The 16,808-nt window shown below is 39.4% G+C and overlaps 1 protein-coding gene across 1 annotated transcript in view; it reads right to left on the bottom strand.

The window, feature by feature from the left end:
* The window catches only part of col28a2a (collagen, type XXVIII, alpha 2a), a 127,710-nt gene that overhangs the window by 100,804 nt on the left and 10,098 nt on the right, over positions 1–16,808 (bottom strand). Inside the window, exons 3-6 of the mRNA XM_043694493.1 lie at positions 11,867–12,025; positions 10,412–10,980; positions 6,662–6,682; positions 4,682–4,741 (exon numbers count right to left, since the gene is read on the bottom strand). Coding sequence (XP_043550428.1) covers positions 4,682–4,741; positions 6,662–6,682; positions 10,412–10,980; positions 11,867–12,025 — 809 coding nt within the window. The remainder of the gene's footprint in view (positions 1–4,681; positions 4,742–6,661; positions 6,683–10,411; positions 10,981–11,866; positions 12,026–16,808) is intronic.

Genomic DNA, 16,808 nt, shown 5'->3' with positions numbered 1-16,808 from the left:
CTGTCCACTACACCTCCAATTTTGGTGTCATCTGCAAACTTACTAACTGTACCTCTTATGCTCGCATCCAAATCATTTATGTAAATGACAAAAAGTAAAGGACCCAGCACCGATCCTTGTGGCACTCCACTGGTCACAGACTTCCAGTCTGCAAAACAACCCTCCACCACCACCCTCTGTCTTCTACCTTTGAACCAGTTCTGTATCCAAATGGCTAGTTCTCCCTGTATTCCATGAGATCTAAGCTTGCTAATCAGTCTCCAATGGGGAACTTTGTCGAACGCCTTACTGAAGTCCATGTAGATCACATCTACCGCTCTGCTCTCATCAATCCTCTTTGTTACTTCTTCAAAAAACTCAATCAAGTTTGTGAGACATGATTTCCCATGTTGACTATCCCTAATCAGTCCTTGTCTTTCAAATACATGTATATCCTGTCCCTCAGGATTCCCTCCAACAACTTGCCCACCACCGTCAGGCTCACTCGTCTATAGTTCCCTGGCTTGTCCTTACCACCCTTCTTAAACAGTGGCACCACTTTAGCCAAACACATATGTCAGCAAAACACATTCATATGGAAAGCATGAAATAATACATTTTTGTGTACAGTTGTATTTAGCTTTTTCCTTGCTTTACTCTGTGGCCCAGAAAGCACATTAGCTGGCAAGAGCCTGAAAACAAATTATAACAGTTTATCTCTCTATCCTTAACTGATGCTGATCACTTCTTATCACAAAAATTTGAAATTCAACATGCATTAACTTTGGGTAGGAAATGTTCTTAAGCAATTCTAGGCTTTATTTTGATATTGGTTGATGGAAAAAAACCCGCAGCCATTCACTGTCTCTGGTGGGATACATCAGTTTGTCACTCAGGCGTGACAGGTGTTTCTCTACCAGCACTATTTCACTTCTCAAGCTGAAGCAATAATTAATGGGAAAATAATTGAGAAACACCTGGGTTAAGCTGTAAATATAGTTTTACAGCAGTTGATAGTTTTTTTTTCTGGCTATTAAACAGATGACATTCTAATTGTATGACTTCAAATTATGTGAGACAGAATTGCAGGAATCTGACTTTTGAACACCTGTTTCATAGCACTGCAGCTGTCTAGTCCCACAAACACCAGTTAATGTGATACTGTTGAATGATTTCTAACAGTATCATTGGAATTTACAATTGAAAGCAAAATTCAAGTCTCAACTTGAATCCTATGTATTTACTGCCAGCAAGCAGCCCTCACACAGATGATTAAAATAAATTTTAAACTGGGTAAAGTAGCACTTGCCATTATTAAATTACTGAAACAAATTCGAGAAACTTTTCCAGCATTACATTTACATTCACTTCTTAGCTAAAATTAGAGAACAATGGAAATTTATATTTTTTATGTGTTAAAGTAATGCACACTAGTAAAAAAGATAAAGTCGCCATTGTCTTACGAGGTCATAGGCTGGTGCCTCAGAGACAGAATACTGGTGGTGGTTTAACCCAGGGTCACCACTCCTCAGGCTAGGGGAGAGCCTGAGGAGGAAAGTCCTTCATGGTAACTTCAGCTGCTGTGGGAATTGAACCCACACTTCAGCATCACAAACCAACAGCAGTCCAGCTAATTGCCCCACTCCAATCAAGAATATCACTATCAATAGCAAATATTTATGGTATCATTTGAATTTTCCTGGGTTGCTGAAAGGAGGAAGGGGTAGAAATTACAGAAGTTTAATCATAATTTTTAATTTTTTCTTTGATTCAGGGGAAATGCCAAAGTATTAAATGACAGCATAATGAATAAGAATGTCATTGAGTTGTCTAAAGAAAAGGGGAGAAATATGAACCTTGGATTGACAAGTTTCTTTAAAGGCAGTTGTAGGGAAGCTGTTGGGAACAATAATCTGGGAGAAAATTAATAATCATTTGGAAATAATAAGATACAGTGATCATCATCACTTAAGGGCAAATCATGTTTTACAAATCTGATTTTTTTGATGAGGTAACAGAATGCATGGCTGAACAACGTTGATGCTTTCAAAGGGCACAAGCAACCTAGCTACTAGACCTGTTAGCAAAATTGATGTCCATGAGATAAAAAGAGAAATAGCACAAAAATCAAAGAAAACTTAAAAATAACAAAATATATAACATCACAAGCAGTGTAGATAGAAATATAAAATTATGAAGTGAAGGGAAAAATGTAGTAAATGGATTTCAATGTTGAAGCATGTAACGCTGTCCACTTTGAGCCTGAAATATGAAAAACTACTTTTGAAATAATAGAAAGCTCAAAGATTCTTAGGGGAGCAGATAAATGCATTATTGAAATGCTATGAACAGGCACAAAAGGAATTTAAGAGGCTAATGGAACGTTAATCATTATATCCAGAGGACTACAGCTCAGGGAGTGCAGTTATGTAAAGCACTGCAGACTACATTGCGGTACTGTGAGCAGATCTTGGCACCACATCTTAGCAAGGATGTATTGGTCTTTGAAGGAGTACAGCGTATTTTTACCAGAATGACATTTGCCTTCCAAGGGTCAAATTAGAAGAAGGTGTGGTTATGTGAACTAGGGTTGTATTCCCTGGAATTTTAAAGGTTAAACATGATTTGTTCAATAACTAAAGATTTAAAGGAAGACAGACATGTTACATTGAGAGAAATTATTTCTGATGGGTAGGGCATTTATGACTAAGGCCAAATAATATACCCAGGATTTTTGGGAGTGAAGCGAGGAGGCATTTCTGCAGACAAAAGTTTGGAACACACTTCTGCAAACAGCAATTGATACAAGATTAACTGTACATTTTAAATCTTAGTTAGATAGATTAAGTATTAACCAAAGGTATTATGAGATATTTCAAAACAACAACTATACAGAATTAGTTTGCAGATCAGACACAATCTTGTCAAATAGCAAAACAAATTCATGGGGCTAGATGACCAAAGCATGAGTCCAAAATTTGGGTTAAAGATGGTGAATGACTGTTGTTTAGGTCTGGAATGAAAACACAGTGCAATTTCCTTGGTTTGGCATCAGGACTACTGGGTGTTTTTCTAATATTGATGATGTAGTCTTGGGGGTATAATGTACAGTTCCAATATGTGAAGATGTCATGGATCTTGTAAGTGCAGTTCACAGTCCAGGATGTAACAAGACTTCAAATTAGGCTGGTGAAATGGATAGACATGATAAATGAAATTCAATATAGAAATTTGTGAGGAGGTATGTATTGTTAATAATAACATTGAGAGATGATACAAGTTAAATGTAGAGTTTTAAATCAGCAGGTGCAAGAAAAGAGTGACATGGGGATGTTTGTGGATGAATCTATGAAGGAGGGACAGCAGTTGATATAGTGTATGGATATAAATAGAGGCATAAATGGCAATCTTAACCTGAAAGAAAGTTTTAGGTTTGGGGCAGGTGGACGTATAAAGCATTAAAAATATGAGTCTCGACACCAATTTGCCTTCAACATGCACACTTTCAGTTTTAGCAGAATGTGGCTGGGGAGCAGCCTGTCAAACAGCTCCCAAGAGGCAAATTGCAAACTTAAATATAAGGAGGCTGAATGCTTCATATTTATCTATTATTTCCAATGTAATTATGGTCTTAGGAAACCTGGTAACCACAAATTTGAAAACTAAGGATTCAGGTGGGAAGTGCCTTATAAAACCCCTTAAATTGGATGCAGTCTCTCCAACACCTAGGTTTCCAAATTGCACTTCTGTCTTTAACACTGGTAAGATGTTGAGTTTATTGGCATTCTTCAGAATTGGGTTGCACAATTACTGAAGAAAATATGGTTGCATGGACATGAAGCCAAAGCAGAGGAGGAGGTGATTAATTAGATTGTTCTTTGCAAGAGTTGGTGCAGATCTATGTACTAAATGGCTCTTTCTGTGCTGTACTCTTCTAGTGTTCTATAATGCACTATCAGAGCTTGGGGCATTTTGCTGTTCAGTAGGGTACAATGTGATCTCTCACAGGGCAGTAAAATGCACTAAACTATTGGTGGTAGCTATCATTATTAACTTGATAAATTCTATAGGTCAGTCTGGCTATCTTTTTGGAGGAATGAGAAGATGGAGGTAAAGGGATATTAATGACCTTTTCTTAATGATCCTCACAATTGCAGGTATGCTAACTGAGCAAGAAAGTGGTCCTTTATGTCATGATTATAAATCATTGATTCAAAGGTCTACACGATTTGATCATGGCCTTAATGTATTTGAACAATTCTCTATGTTGCACTCAAAACACTTCATGGAAGAATGCAAACTCATTTGGAAGAAATTTCCTTTTAAGATGACAAGGAACAAGTGGTGTAAATCATCCCTCAGATAAAAGCAATCTATAAAAACAATTATGAAAATGTAATATTGGGGAATGTATACAAATTAGAATAACAGATTTATCATAACATCAGAAGTCAAATGTTAAAGCCTTTTCTTTTAAACTGCTTTCACTTACATGCTTTTCTGAAAAAGAATTGAAAACATTTTCTGTATGAACAGGCTTCATGTTATCAAGCTACATTTGATAATGCAACATCTCACCACGTACAACATCTCATGACCATTAACGTCTTACTATTAATGCCTTGAGTGTTATCAACCCAATAAAAAGCTTCAGATTGAGCTAGCTGAGGAAGTAAATGGTATTCAGAACAACATAACTTACAGAAGAACCTGGTGGACCTCTTTCCCCTTTTTCACAGATGCATTTTGGTATTTTGGGACACTAAAATAAATAAAAAAAGTTGAAAACATGCATGTTATATTTGTATGACATCTATTTCAAAAGACTGATTGATGTCTGGGTTCCCAGCCATTGCAGTCAGAGGAAAACATCACTTACAGATAGCCCTTACATTTCGATCTGTTTCTCAATTGCACAGGATAAACAGGTGTCAAGTGTTTGTAGTTTCTGACATTAATGATTTAAAGGTCTGGAATAACTGATTTGTTTTTTATACAGCCATAGCAAAAGGAATTTTGTAAAGAAAGTTATAACTGAATGATTTTATTTCACAGCTTGCCTATACCTACCATTGATACTAAATGGGTAATTAGTTCTGTCCAGAGTAAGTGGGGTAAATGAGCATGGAAGTCCCACAGGTTGGCATGGAGGGTCTAAGTGGCACAGTTTAGCATGGGGATATGAGGGGCATTTAGAGATGGGTAAATAGAATGTGAGGGATTTGGCCCTGAAGGCCCAACAACTAAATAAAACAGCTGGGACAAAGTTTCCTCCACACTATTTTTGATGTTGTTCAACTCCATTTAACACCTACCCCCAACTCTCAATACAAATAAGTTGTTATCTTTGCAAGGGTTTTCTCCCAAGACAAGTAATTCCTTGACTCCCAATATCGGCTGCTAGGATAAAATTCCAGCCCATAGAAAAGGATAGAATGGGGAAAATCCACCCAAAATGCAAGATGACTGTATCAAGTATGAGCTGAAAATGTGTTGCTGGAAAAGTGCAGCAGGTCAGGCAACATCCAGGGAACAGGAGAATCGACGTTTCGGGCATAAGCCCTTCTTCAGAAATGAGGAAAGTTTGTCCAGCAGGCTAAGATAAAAGGTAGGTAGGAGCGACTTGGAGGAGGGGCGTCGGAAATGCGATAGGTGGAAAGAGGTCAAGGTGAGGGTGATAGGTCAGACTGGGGTGGGGGCGGAGAGGTCAGGAAGAAGGTTGCAGGTTAGGAAGGCGGTGCTGAGTTCGATGGATTTGACTGAGACAAGGTGGGGGGAGGGGGAATGAGGAAACTGGTGAAATCCGAGTTCATCCCTTGTGGTTGGAGGGTTCCTAGGCGGAAGATGAGGCACTCTTCCTCCAACCGTCGTGTTGTTGTGGTCTGGCGATGGAGGAGTCCAAAGACCTGCATATCCTTGGTGGAGTGGGAGGGGGAGGTGAAGTGTTGAGCCACGGGGTGGTTGGGTTGTACCAAGTATGAACAAAGTTCTGGTCTTAATCAGTTGTTACTGGAGCCATGATGAGAGATATTTAAATATTTGGTCATTTGAGTTAATATGGAGAGACACAAGGGGTGGAATTTGACTTGGGCATTTAAAGTAACTTTGGACATCAATACCAGACAAGTATTTGAGGTGATGGGAACAAAAAGAACTAGAAGTCACATTTAAATTGAGAAAAGAAGATTGAATAATAAACATTTTTTGTTCAAACATAAAACAGGAGGTAGTAGTAAGGTTTGATTTCTTATACTCTTTCAATAAAGAGATTAGACACAATTTTGGAGAACTACAGGAAAAAGATAAGATTTCAGACAATAACCAAGAGTTAGGTCTCCCCTCGCTTACCCAGATTGTTTTTGAGAGGTCAGAGAATGTTTTGAAATATAGTGAATTTCTTAATTGACATTAGGTCTCTCTTTCCTTGTTTATTCCAAGAAATGAGGTGTGGGTGGAAGGGATAGGAAAACATCCCAAACGAGGTGGGATAAGTCTTATGCCACTTCTCATCTGGACAAAATACTACATACTAGCTCACTCTACAGCCCTATCTCAATTATTTGAAAAAATGCTAACAATTCAATGATTAAAATTCCATATACTGACAGTGTTATACACTACAAGATTTTTCCGAGGCAGCTATAAAATCTATACTTTAGTTTGAGAAACAAACCATACTTACCCCTTCATCAGCTAATTCTGCCTGCAAAGATAAATCACTAGAATTAGTTTTCTTAAGTACAACTGTAATACAGAAACCACCACTGGATTCCACCTTAAGACATAGTCCTGCTTGAGGAGAATCTTGAGGGAACGTGTTGTGTGGTTTTATGCCCACATTCATACATTTGTTTTCAAGACAGACTGCTTGAGGATAAAACAACTTTGAGAATTGTCTTCAGGTATGGACTTCTTCACCGTACTGTTTATTACATATTAAGACTAAATACAACAATATATGATATTCAGTGATGTCCCTGGTTTTGATCCTACAGTTACGTTTTTGAAAGACCATTCCATGAATTCTACTGCTTAATGCTAGTCAGTCTATTTCACATGCTTCTCTTTCTCTCCCCTTAATTCCCCTCACATTGTGCTATTTATGCCTCCTGAGGTGCACCTCTCTGATATCATTGCAAGTTTGCTCCAGAGTTTTAAAACCTTTATACAACAGGGAACACAGATCAGAAAATCAAGACTACAGTACTTTTGCTGAGTGTGCAGCATTGGAAAGTTACATTTAATGCTTTATCATTTTTGCTGTATTGTCCTGAGTGATGCATTTCGCACTAAATAAGTGAAAGCAGGTGGAATAAAAAAAAGGTACTGTCTGTGGGCACTAATGCCAATACACAGTCCCATAAAGTTCAATGCTGTGGGTTTAATTTATTAACATTGCTTCATTTTTAGTACAGCTGTAGCCTGGGAGCAGCTTAATTAAACAAACCCACAAAAATGCATTGGTTAAAAAAAAAATGCTAGCCTTCAATTTGGTGTAGTTAGGGATATTTTTGACGTTGGGTTGAAGTGTAAAACAGGGACTATCAGTTCAAAAGCCCTTTATACAGTTTTTTCAATTTCCATTTTATTTCTAACAGAAAGCAACGGGTGCTTGTCAGCATAATGTTCATTTTTTTTCTGATAATCATCTAATTCGAACAACACGTGAAAGCTTTTTTGAACAGTAGTACACACACACACACACGTAAAGTTACAACTAATACAGTAAGCAATGTATTTGCTTAAAAGGTATATACAAGAATCAAGTATGAATCAAGTTCAGAAAATCTAACCATTTTCCATAATATTCTCATGAGGTCACTAGCAGGATCAACATCATGTGTGTTGTACATAATGCTCCAAGTGTGGTCCCACCAAGGCCTTCTATCATTGAGAACACATCTTTCCTCTTAAAAAGCAAAATACTGTGGATACTGGATCTTCTCCTGTTCATCCATCCTGCAGACTCGGTCTTCAATTCACACAGGGTTCAAGAACCTTTCATCAATGAGAAATATATTGCTCCTTAGACAAGGGAACCAAAACTGTTCACAATACTCCTAGGGTCTCACCAAAAGTCTATACAACTGCAGCAAAACATCTTTACTGTTGTACTCAAATCACCTTATGATTTAGGCCAACATATAATTTGCCCTTCTAAATGCTTACTGCAACCCAATGCTAATGTCTAAAGGCTCAAGAACAAGGAAAACCACATTCCTTTCGACACCGGCACTTCCCAACCACTCATGATGTAGAACATATTCTGCCTTTATGCCTTTTCTACCAAAATGTATAATTTTATACTTATTTACATTATATTTCTTCTGTTATGTTCCAGCCCATTCACTCAGCCCAAAGTCCACTTGAAGCCTACTTGCATCCTTCTCATAACTTCACATTCCCACTCTGCTTGCTGTCATCAACAAATTCAGAAATATTATAATTGGCCTTCACACTAATCATTTATATAAATTGTGAACAGTTGAGGACCAAGCACTGATCCTTACAGTACCCCCGCTAATAAAACCCAGCTAGCCAGAGAATAACCTGCTTAATCCTCCTTTCTGTTTTCAGTCTATTAATCAATTCTCAACCAATTCTAATATGTTGAGCACAATTTCATGTGCTCTAATTACTGACCTCTTTTGTGACATTATCAAAGACTTTCTGAAAACCCCAATATATCACACCCATGTGTTCTCCTTTATCAAACGGCTGGTAACATTGTCAAAAACTCCAGCACGTATGTTAAACATGAAACAGAAGTAGAAGTTGCTGGAGAAACTCAGTAGATCTGTGAAGAGAAAGCAGAGTTAACTTTTTGGGTTCAGTGATCCTTCCTCAGAATGATGAAGGATTCAGGAAAGGACCCAAAACATTGGCTCTGCTTTTTCTCTACAGATGCTGCCAGGCCTGCTGAGTTTCTCCAGCAAATTCTATTTCCGGTTTCCAGCATCTGCACTTCTTGGTTTTACATCAATTATGGTTTCCCTTTCATATATCCATGTTGACTCTGCCTAATTTTATTGATTCTTTTCTAAATGTCCAGTTATCACAGACTTTATAATAGATTCTTTCAGTCTCTCTAACACGATGGTCAATCTAAGGGGTCTGTAGCTCTCCACTCTCCCCCTTCTGAAATAGATGGGATATGCGACTTTTCAGTCTGCCAAAACATTTCCAGAATCTATACAATTGTGAAAGTTAATCACCAATGTATCCATTGTTTCTTTAGTGACTTCCTTTAACACTCTTAGGGTGAAGCTCATTTGGCTGAGGAAATTTATCAACTTTTAATTTAATTAACCTTTCACATACTCTTCACTAATAATAGTTCATTTTAGTTTCTCAGTTAACAAGTCCTTTGGCTGCCTACCATTTTGAGATTTTCTGTATCTTCTTCCATGAAAGATGCAAAGTTATTATAACTTTTCCTGCTCTCCACAATGAATTTCCTGTCCTCACATTGTTGCCCATCTTTTTGTTTTCATATACCTAAAGAAGCTTTTCTAGTCTATCTTTATGTTTCTCACTAGTTTGCATTCATTATTTTTTTCCCTTTTCTTAATCAGTTACTTGGTCTTCTTATGTGGGATTCTAAATTGCTCCCAATCCTCAAGAAGTCTGCCTATTGTGTTCAAGTGTTTGTATATGTTTTAATGTCAATGATCACATCACATACGAAACAACACCCACTCAGATGCTGAACAATTGGTCTTCTGATGAACACATACTGTCAAAGTGATAGAACAATCCAATCAATGCAATTAGACATGTGGTGCTTTAAATAACAACTGTAGTTTGGATACAAAACTGTTTCCTTTCACATCAGCTTATACATCTTGTGAAGCTTCAAGACACTGACAGGACCTTGTGTACAATCAGTGTATATTAAAAATCATTGCATGACAACATTGGTTACATGAGAAATCTAACAGTATGATTGTGCATTGGAATGAAGAAATGAGTGAGAATTGTGCATTTCCAAATATGGGTTTGTTTCTATAGATGTGAAATGTGGGTTATATGCATGATATGTACATATTTTGAATATGAGCTGGTGTCTAAACAATCAGAGGAGAATCTGTTCCAATAGTTTTGTGTGGATAGTGTGTGAATATGTAGGTGTAAAGTTATTGAAATTGTGTTGTGTTCATGTGTGGGATAGGTCTGAAAAGAAGAGGACTATGAAAGTGTGCCAATGTAGAGAAATGAATGCAAGGAGCTATCCTATGCATAAGAATCTATGGATGTGGAAGTGTACTTGTGTAGTTCCTGTGAGAGTGGAACATGCTGATGTAAAAGTGTATGCATCAGGGTCTCTTCCTGTGCGTGTTGATCTGGAGGTATGACTATTTGTTGCTGTTGTTCATATGAGTGTGAATATGTTGGTTTCTGAGTGTGTGCTGGAATATGCTTTGCTACTTACCATTTCCAGGAGGAGTTTGCCCAGGGTACTGCTGTCTTGAAGGTTGTGCACAAAGCGAGAAGCAGGTGGACTGGCTAGAAGGCGCAGTTTGGCTGCATTAGGTGGCTCATTGGCCACGGGTGACATGCCTACTGTGAAAAACTTAATGCCTTGATTTTTGGCCTCAGCTGTAGCTGCGTAGATATCTGGGTTTCTTGGGTGGTCCACACCATCAGTCATGAGAACTGCTATCCGGACACTGCCAGGGGCTGCCTCATTCAGGTAGAGCTGAGTCAGGTTGGTGATGGCATATGTGGTGTAGGTGCCATGCCCAATGTAGCCAATGGGGGCGACACGGGTCCTGAAGGATGCTGGACCACTCCAGTCACGGAAGGTTTGCTCAATGAGCACTGTGCTGCTATACTGCAGGAGTGCCACTCGGGGCACCAGCCGGCGGCCACTCGACACCCTCAGCTGCTGCAGCCTGTCCACAAAGTCCAGCACAAAGCTCTTCTCCCGGTTGTGGTTGACGTCCTTAGCACTCTCTGAACTGTCCAACAGGAAGGCAATCTCCAAACTACAGTCCTCCTCTGAAAAGACAGAGATATTGATTATTGGCACTATTACATTGTTCTGTGACCTGTCGAACTGCAAATTTAGGATAAATTTAATTTTTCAATAATTTCATATGGTTTAATTTTGCATTTCCTCCATGAAAAAATTAGCAGCTTGTAAGCACAGGTTGATAGATTTAATTAGATGTTGAAAAGAGGCAAGAGCGATACAAGAAAAAAACCTTCTCACATACCGAGTGGTTAAGGTATAGAGTGCACTGCCTGCAATTGTGATGGGGGCAGGTTCAGCTGAAGCTTTCAGGATGGAAATGAATGCATGTTTGGATAGAAATAGTTAGCATGTGTATGGGGCAAAAGCAGGAGACTGGCATTTGGTAATGATGTTCACTTAAAGAGCTGGACCAGGCATGAAGGGCCAAATGGCCTTCTTCAGCCCCATAATAATTGTGAAATTTTATGCATTAAAAGTTGTTTTATTTTTAAGTGGCTTTGATAATGCCACTTAAAGTGGAAGGCAGAATGTTTAGAGGGGACTTGATTTTGTTTTCACCCAGAGAGTGGAGAACGTCTTGAATGCATTGTAAGGATAGTTGAGGCAGGTAACCTCACAACCTTGAACAAGTACTTGATGACCACTTGAAGGGTCATAACATTCAAGCCCAGTGCAGGAAAGTCAGACTAGTGTAGGTAGTAGTCTAGTTTTTGGCATTATAGACTCGATGGGCAGAAGTTTCTCTTCTATACTGTGTGATTAAATGATTGTCTATGGTGTTCTGTTAGACGCTGTGCACATTTCAGCATGAAGCACATGTCATGAATTTTTTAAAAAGTACGCTATTGAAGGCAACCAGTGGAGAAAGTGTCAAATAAACAAATAAATTAAATCAAAGTTTGATATCACCTTGTTCATTTTCTCCTGGTGCATTCGATGAGAGATACTTTATTTTTTGTCTTCTAACCAAATGTCCGTCCCCACGTTCCTCATATTCTTGTGATAAAACGAGCTGGTATCTCGCCCACAGCAGAAGCCCCCAGAGCTGAAAGAAAACTTTCATTCTCTCTAAAAATCAGAAATCTAGATTGAAAAGGGACAGTACACAATTCATCACGTTCACGAACCCATATGTTAGTTTTGATACATAAATGATATATTTACATCGGGTTTGCCCAGTACAATAAACAGATGAAACAATAACCTGACTAATTGAAAGTAGGTTCGAGCTACTGTATTCTTGGTACCTTTAGGAATGAAGTTAACTTTAGAAACGGCGCAGAAGGAACCCGCCGTCAAAGTGACAAGATGCTGAAAACTGCACAATCAAAAGTGTTATAGGTTGCAATCACTTTTTCTTACGAATGTTAGAATTAGTGTGAACTACAGGAGGTAGGGCGTTGAACAGTTTAACATTTACCTGCAGAAAAGTTCTCAACTGCCTTTTCCCAGAGTAGAGAACAAAAAAACAAGCACTGGCGGAGAACTCTGGGCGAGTGTCAATGATTCTCTGGCGAGCTGATTTAAATGGAGAAGTTAAACTTCTCTGGTCTTATAAATAAAGGCGGGACGGCTTCAGCTCCTATTGGAATGTGGAAGGCAATTGGCTGCTGCAGGGAGCTGCAACTTAATGTGAAAGGAAGCGAAAAAGCGGAGGAAGAGAGAAAGAAAAAACACAGGTACTGCGAAATGGAATTGAAACGATTATTCACTTAATGGCACCGGCTGGTGAACTTGAGCAACACAACGTGTGGTTCGAATTATACCGACAATTACAGAGTGAAGTTAGAATACGATGTTAAAGCCAGTATAACATTGAGATGGTTAAATAGCTCGTATTTATCATTCAAACGTATTTCGTTGACTGTAAAGCATTTGACACCTCCTGAGGTCATGACAGGGTCTATAATTGTGAGTTATTTCAATGTAGGAGTAATGCTGGATAACGCTAGCTACTGAGAAATTGAATACCAATATTAATATAAAAAAAAACACATATGGCCCAAATTAGATCATTCATCTAAAATGGCCTAAATGTTAATTTAATTTAAATTATAGCTTTCAATTGTCGCTTAAATAATTGCAAGGTGTATTGCCTCCAAACTTCTCTCCAGAAATCCTTTCCATTTGTTAGTCACGTTTGGTATGAAACTGCTGAGCAGGAGAAAATAGCATAAAATAACGAAATGGTTATAGTGGAATAGAAATCCATTCAGCCCTGGTATCTATGGTGCCTTTATGTAACAGTAATTCCCTATTAGCTTACTCCCTGGTCTTTTCCCCTGTGGCCCTGCACTTATTTTCCCTCCTCAAATGCTTTACAAATACCCCTTTTGCAGGCGGGAATTCAATCTACGCCTACCAGACTCTCAGGCAATACATTCCAGATCCTTATCAGTAATTGCTGGAAAAGCTCAATTCTGAACAAGGATCACTGGACTCCAAGCTCTGCTTTCTTTCTGCAGATGCTGCCAGACCTGCTGAGTTTTTCCAGCACCTATTTTTGTTTCTGATTTCTACAATCTACAATTTTTTTCATTTAGTATTCCAGCTGGGAGTGATGCTGCCTCGCAGTGCCAGGGACCTGGGTTCGATTCCAGCATTGGGCGACTGCCTGTGTGAAGTTTGTACGTTCTCCCCGTGTCTGTCTGCATATACAACATAGAAAATAACAGCACAGTACAGGCCCTTCAGCCCTCGATGTTGCAGGGACCTGTAGGACTAATCTGAAGCCCATCTAACCTACACTACTCCATTTTCATTCAAACACGTACCCATATGACTATTTAAATACCCTTAAAGTTGGAGAATCTACTACTGTAGGCAGAGTGTTCCATGCCCCTACTACTCTCAGAGTAAAGAAACTACCTCTGACATCTGCCCCATACCTATCACTCCTCAATTTAAAGCTATGTCCCCTTGTGCTAGTCATCACAGTCTAAGGAAAAAGGCTGTCACTGTCCACCCAATCTAACCCTCTGATTATCTCATATGTCTCAGTTAAGTCACCTGTAACCTTCTTCTCTGTAATGAAAACAGCCTCAAGTCCCCCAGCCTTTTCTCATAAGGTCTTCCCTCCATACCAGGCAACATCCTGGTAAATCTCCTCTGAATCTTTTCCAATGCTTCCACATCCTTCCTATAATGCAGTGACCAGAATATGCAATATCGAGTTTTGTACAGCTGCAGCATGACCTCATGGCTCCGAAACTCAATCCCTCTACCAATAAAAGCTAACACATCATATGCCTTCTTAACAACCCTATGTACATTGTACAGGGATCTATGTATATTGTCACTCAGATCTCTCTGTTCTCCACTACCAAGAATCTTACTATTAGCCCAGTACTCTTTATTTCTGTAGCTGTTTCCAAAGTGAATCACCTCACACTTATTCGCATTAAACTCCATTTGCCATGTCTCAACCTAGCTCTGCAACTTATCTATGTCCCTCTTTAACTTGTAACATCCTCTGGCACTATCCACAACTCCACCAACCTTAGTGCCAGCACCAAATTTACTAACCCATCCTTCTATGCCTTCTTTCATGTCATTGATAAAATGACAAACAAATGACCCAAAACAGATCTTTGCGGTATACCATGAGTAACTGAACTCCAGAATGAACATTTTCCATCAACCACCACCATCTGTCTTCTTACAGCTAGCCAATTCCTGCTCCAAACCACTAAATCGCCCTCAATCATATGCCTCCATAGAGAACCTTATCAAATGCCTTATTGAAATTCATATACACCATATCAACTGCTTTACCCTCATCCATCTGTTTGGTCACCTTCTTAAAGAACTCAGTAAGGTTTGTGAGACACAGCCTACCCTTCACAAAATTGTGTTGACTATCCTTAATCAACTTATTCCTTTCTAGATGATTATAAATCCTATCTCTTATAGTCTTTTCCAACATTTTACCCAAAACTAAATTAAGGCTCACTGGTCTATAATTACCAGGGTTATCTCTACTTCCCTTCTTGAACAAGGGAACAACATTTGCTATCCTCCAGTGTTCTGGCAATATTCCTGTAGGCAATGATGACATAAAGGTTACAATCAAAGGCTCTGCAATCTCTTCCCTCCCAAACCCCCTACTGCTTTCCCAGAAAATTCGAAGATAAATTCCATCCGGCCCAGGGGACGTATCTATTTTTACACTTTCCAGAATTGCTAATGAGAAGTCATTGGCAGGTAGGATCAAGGAAAACCCTAAAGATTTCTATAGCTAAGCTCCTCCTTGTGAACCTCAATCCCATCTAGTCTAGTAGCCCATATCTCAGTATTCTCCTTGACAACGTTGTCTTTTTCAAGTGTGAGTACTGATGAAAAATATTCATTTAGTGCTTCTCCTATCTCCTCGGACTCCTCGCACAACTTCCCATTTCTGTCCTTGATATGGCCTTAATCTAACTCTAGTCATTCTTTTAGTCCTGATATGGAAAGCTTTAGGGTTTTCCTTGATCCTATCTGACAATGACTTCTCTTGTCCCCTCCTGGCCCTTCTTAGATCTCCCTCTTTAGGTCTTTCCTAGCTAACTTGTAACTCACATGTGCCCTAACTGAGCCATCACTACCATCCTAACATAAGCCTTCTTCTTCCTCTTGACCAGAGATTCAACTTGTTTATTAAGCCTCAGAGTAACTCCTTCAGCAGTGTGATTGCAGCTGTTCCAGACCTTGCAGGGTCTCTCCCGCATCTAGAGTTGCTAAGCCATCTTCAGGCACCTCTGTCAAATGTGATCCTCATTGGAGGGCTTGTCCCCTGCCAGGAAGACTTTGACACATTCCCAAACAGCTCACAAATGTTTCAAATTGGTTTCACACCATTGCATCTACCAGTGATGATGGCTTTGGGAAGATTGCCTGGAGGTGAAAAATTGTCAGACCACTGACTTAGGCCAGCATTCATAAATTACCTCTTAGTCACACTTTCAAACATGTTTACCTGGGTCATGGATGATTCTGTACAAAGAGTGGGAATGAAGACTAGATTAAGAGAGAGAATAAAAGAGACAGAGTAAAAAGCAAAGAAGTGTACATATCTTAACTTAATTCAGAACACAAAGGAAGGAAATTCCATACATAATTGTTCCCTTTCTGGCCAGAGAGGTTCATTGACTGTTAATAACAACAAACATGAGAGGTTCTTTTGTACAGCATGGAAACACACCCTTCGGTCCAACCCGTCCATGCCGACCAGATATCCCAAGCCAATCTAGTCCCACCTGCCAGCACCCGGCCCATATCCCTGCAAACCCTTCCTACTCATATAGCCATCCACATGCCTCTTAAATGTTGCAATTGTACCAGCCTCCACCACTTCCTCTGGCAGCTCAGTCCATACCCGTACCACCCTCTGTGTGAAAAAGTTGCCCCTTAGGTCTCTTTTATATCTTTCCCCTCTCACCCTAAACCCAAGCCCTCTAGTTCTGGACTCCCCAACCCCAGGGAAAAGACTTTTCCTATTTACGCTATCCATGCTCCTCATAATTTTATAAACCTCTATAAGGCCAGACCCTCAACCTCCGACGCTCCAGGGAAAACAGCCCCAGCCTGTTCAGCCTCTCCCTATAGCTCAAATCCTCCAACCCTGAATCCTTTCAAGTTTCACAACATCTTTCTGTTAGGAAGGAGACCAAAATTGCACGCAATATTCCACCAGTGAACAAACCAATGTCCTGTACAGCCACAACATGACCTCCCAACTCCTGTACTCAATACTCTGACCAATAAAAGAAAGCATACCAAACGCCTTCTTCACTATCCTATCTACCTGCGACTCCACTTTCAAGGAGCTATGAGCCTGCATTCCAAGGTCTCTTTGTTCAGCAACACTCCC

The sequence above is a fragment of the Chiloscyllium plagiosum genome, chromosome 7, assembly GCF_004010195.1.
Source record: "Chiloscyllium plagiosum isolate BGI_BamShark_2017 chromosome 7, ASM401019v2, whole genome shotgun sequence".
Lineage (NCBI taxonomy): Eukaryota > Metazoa > Chordata > Chondrichthyes > Orectolobiformes > Hemiscylliidae > Chiloscyllium > Chiloscyllium plagiosum.
The sequence above is the reverse complement of the archived record's forward strand: the minus strand, read 5'-3'. Positions and strand labels throughout refer to the sequence as shown.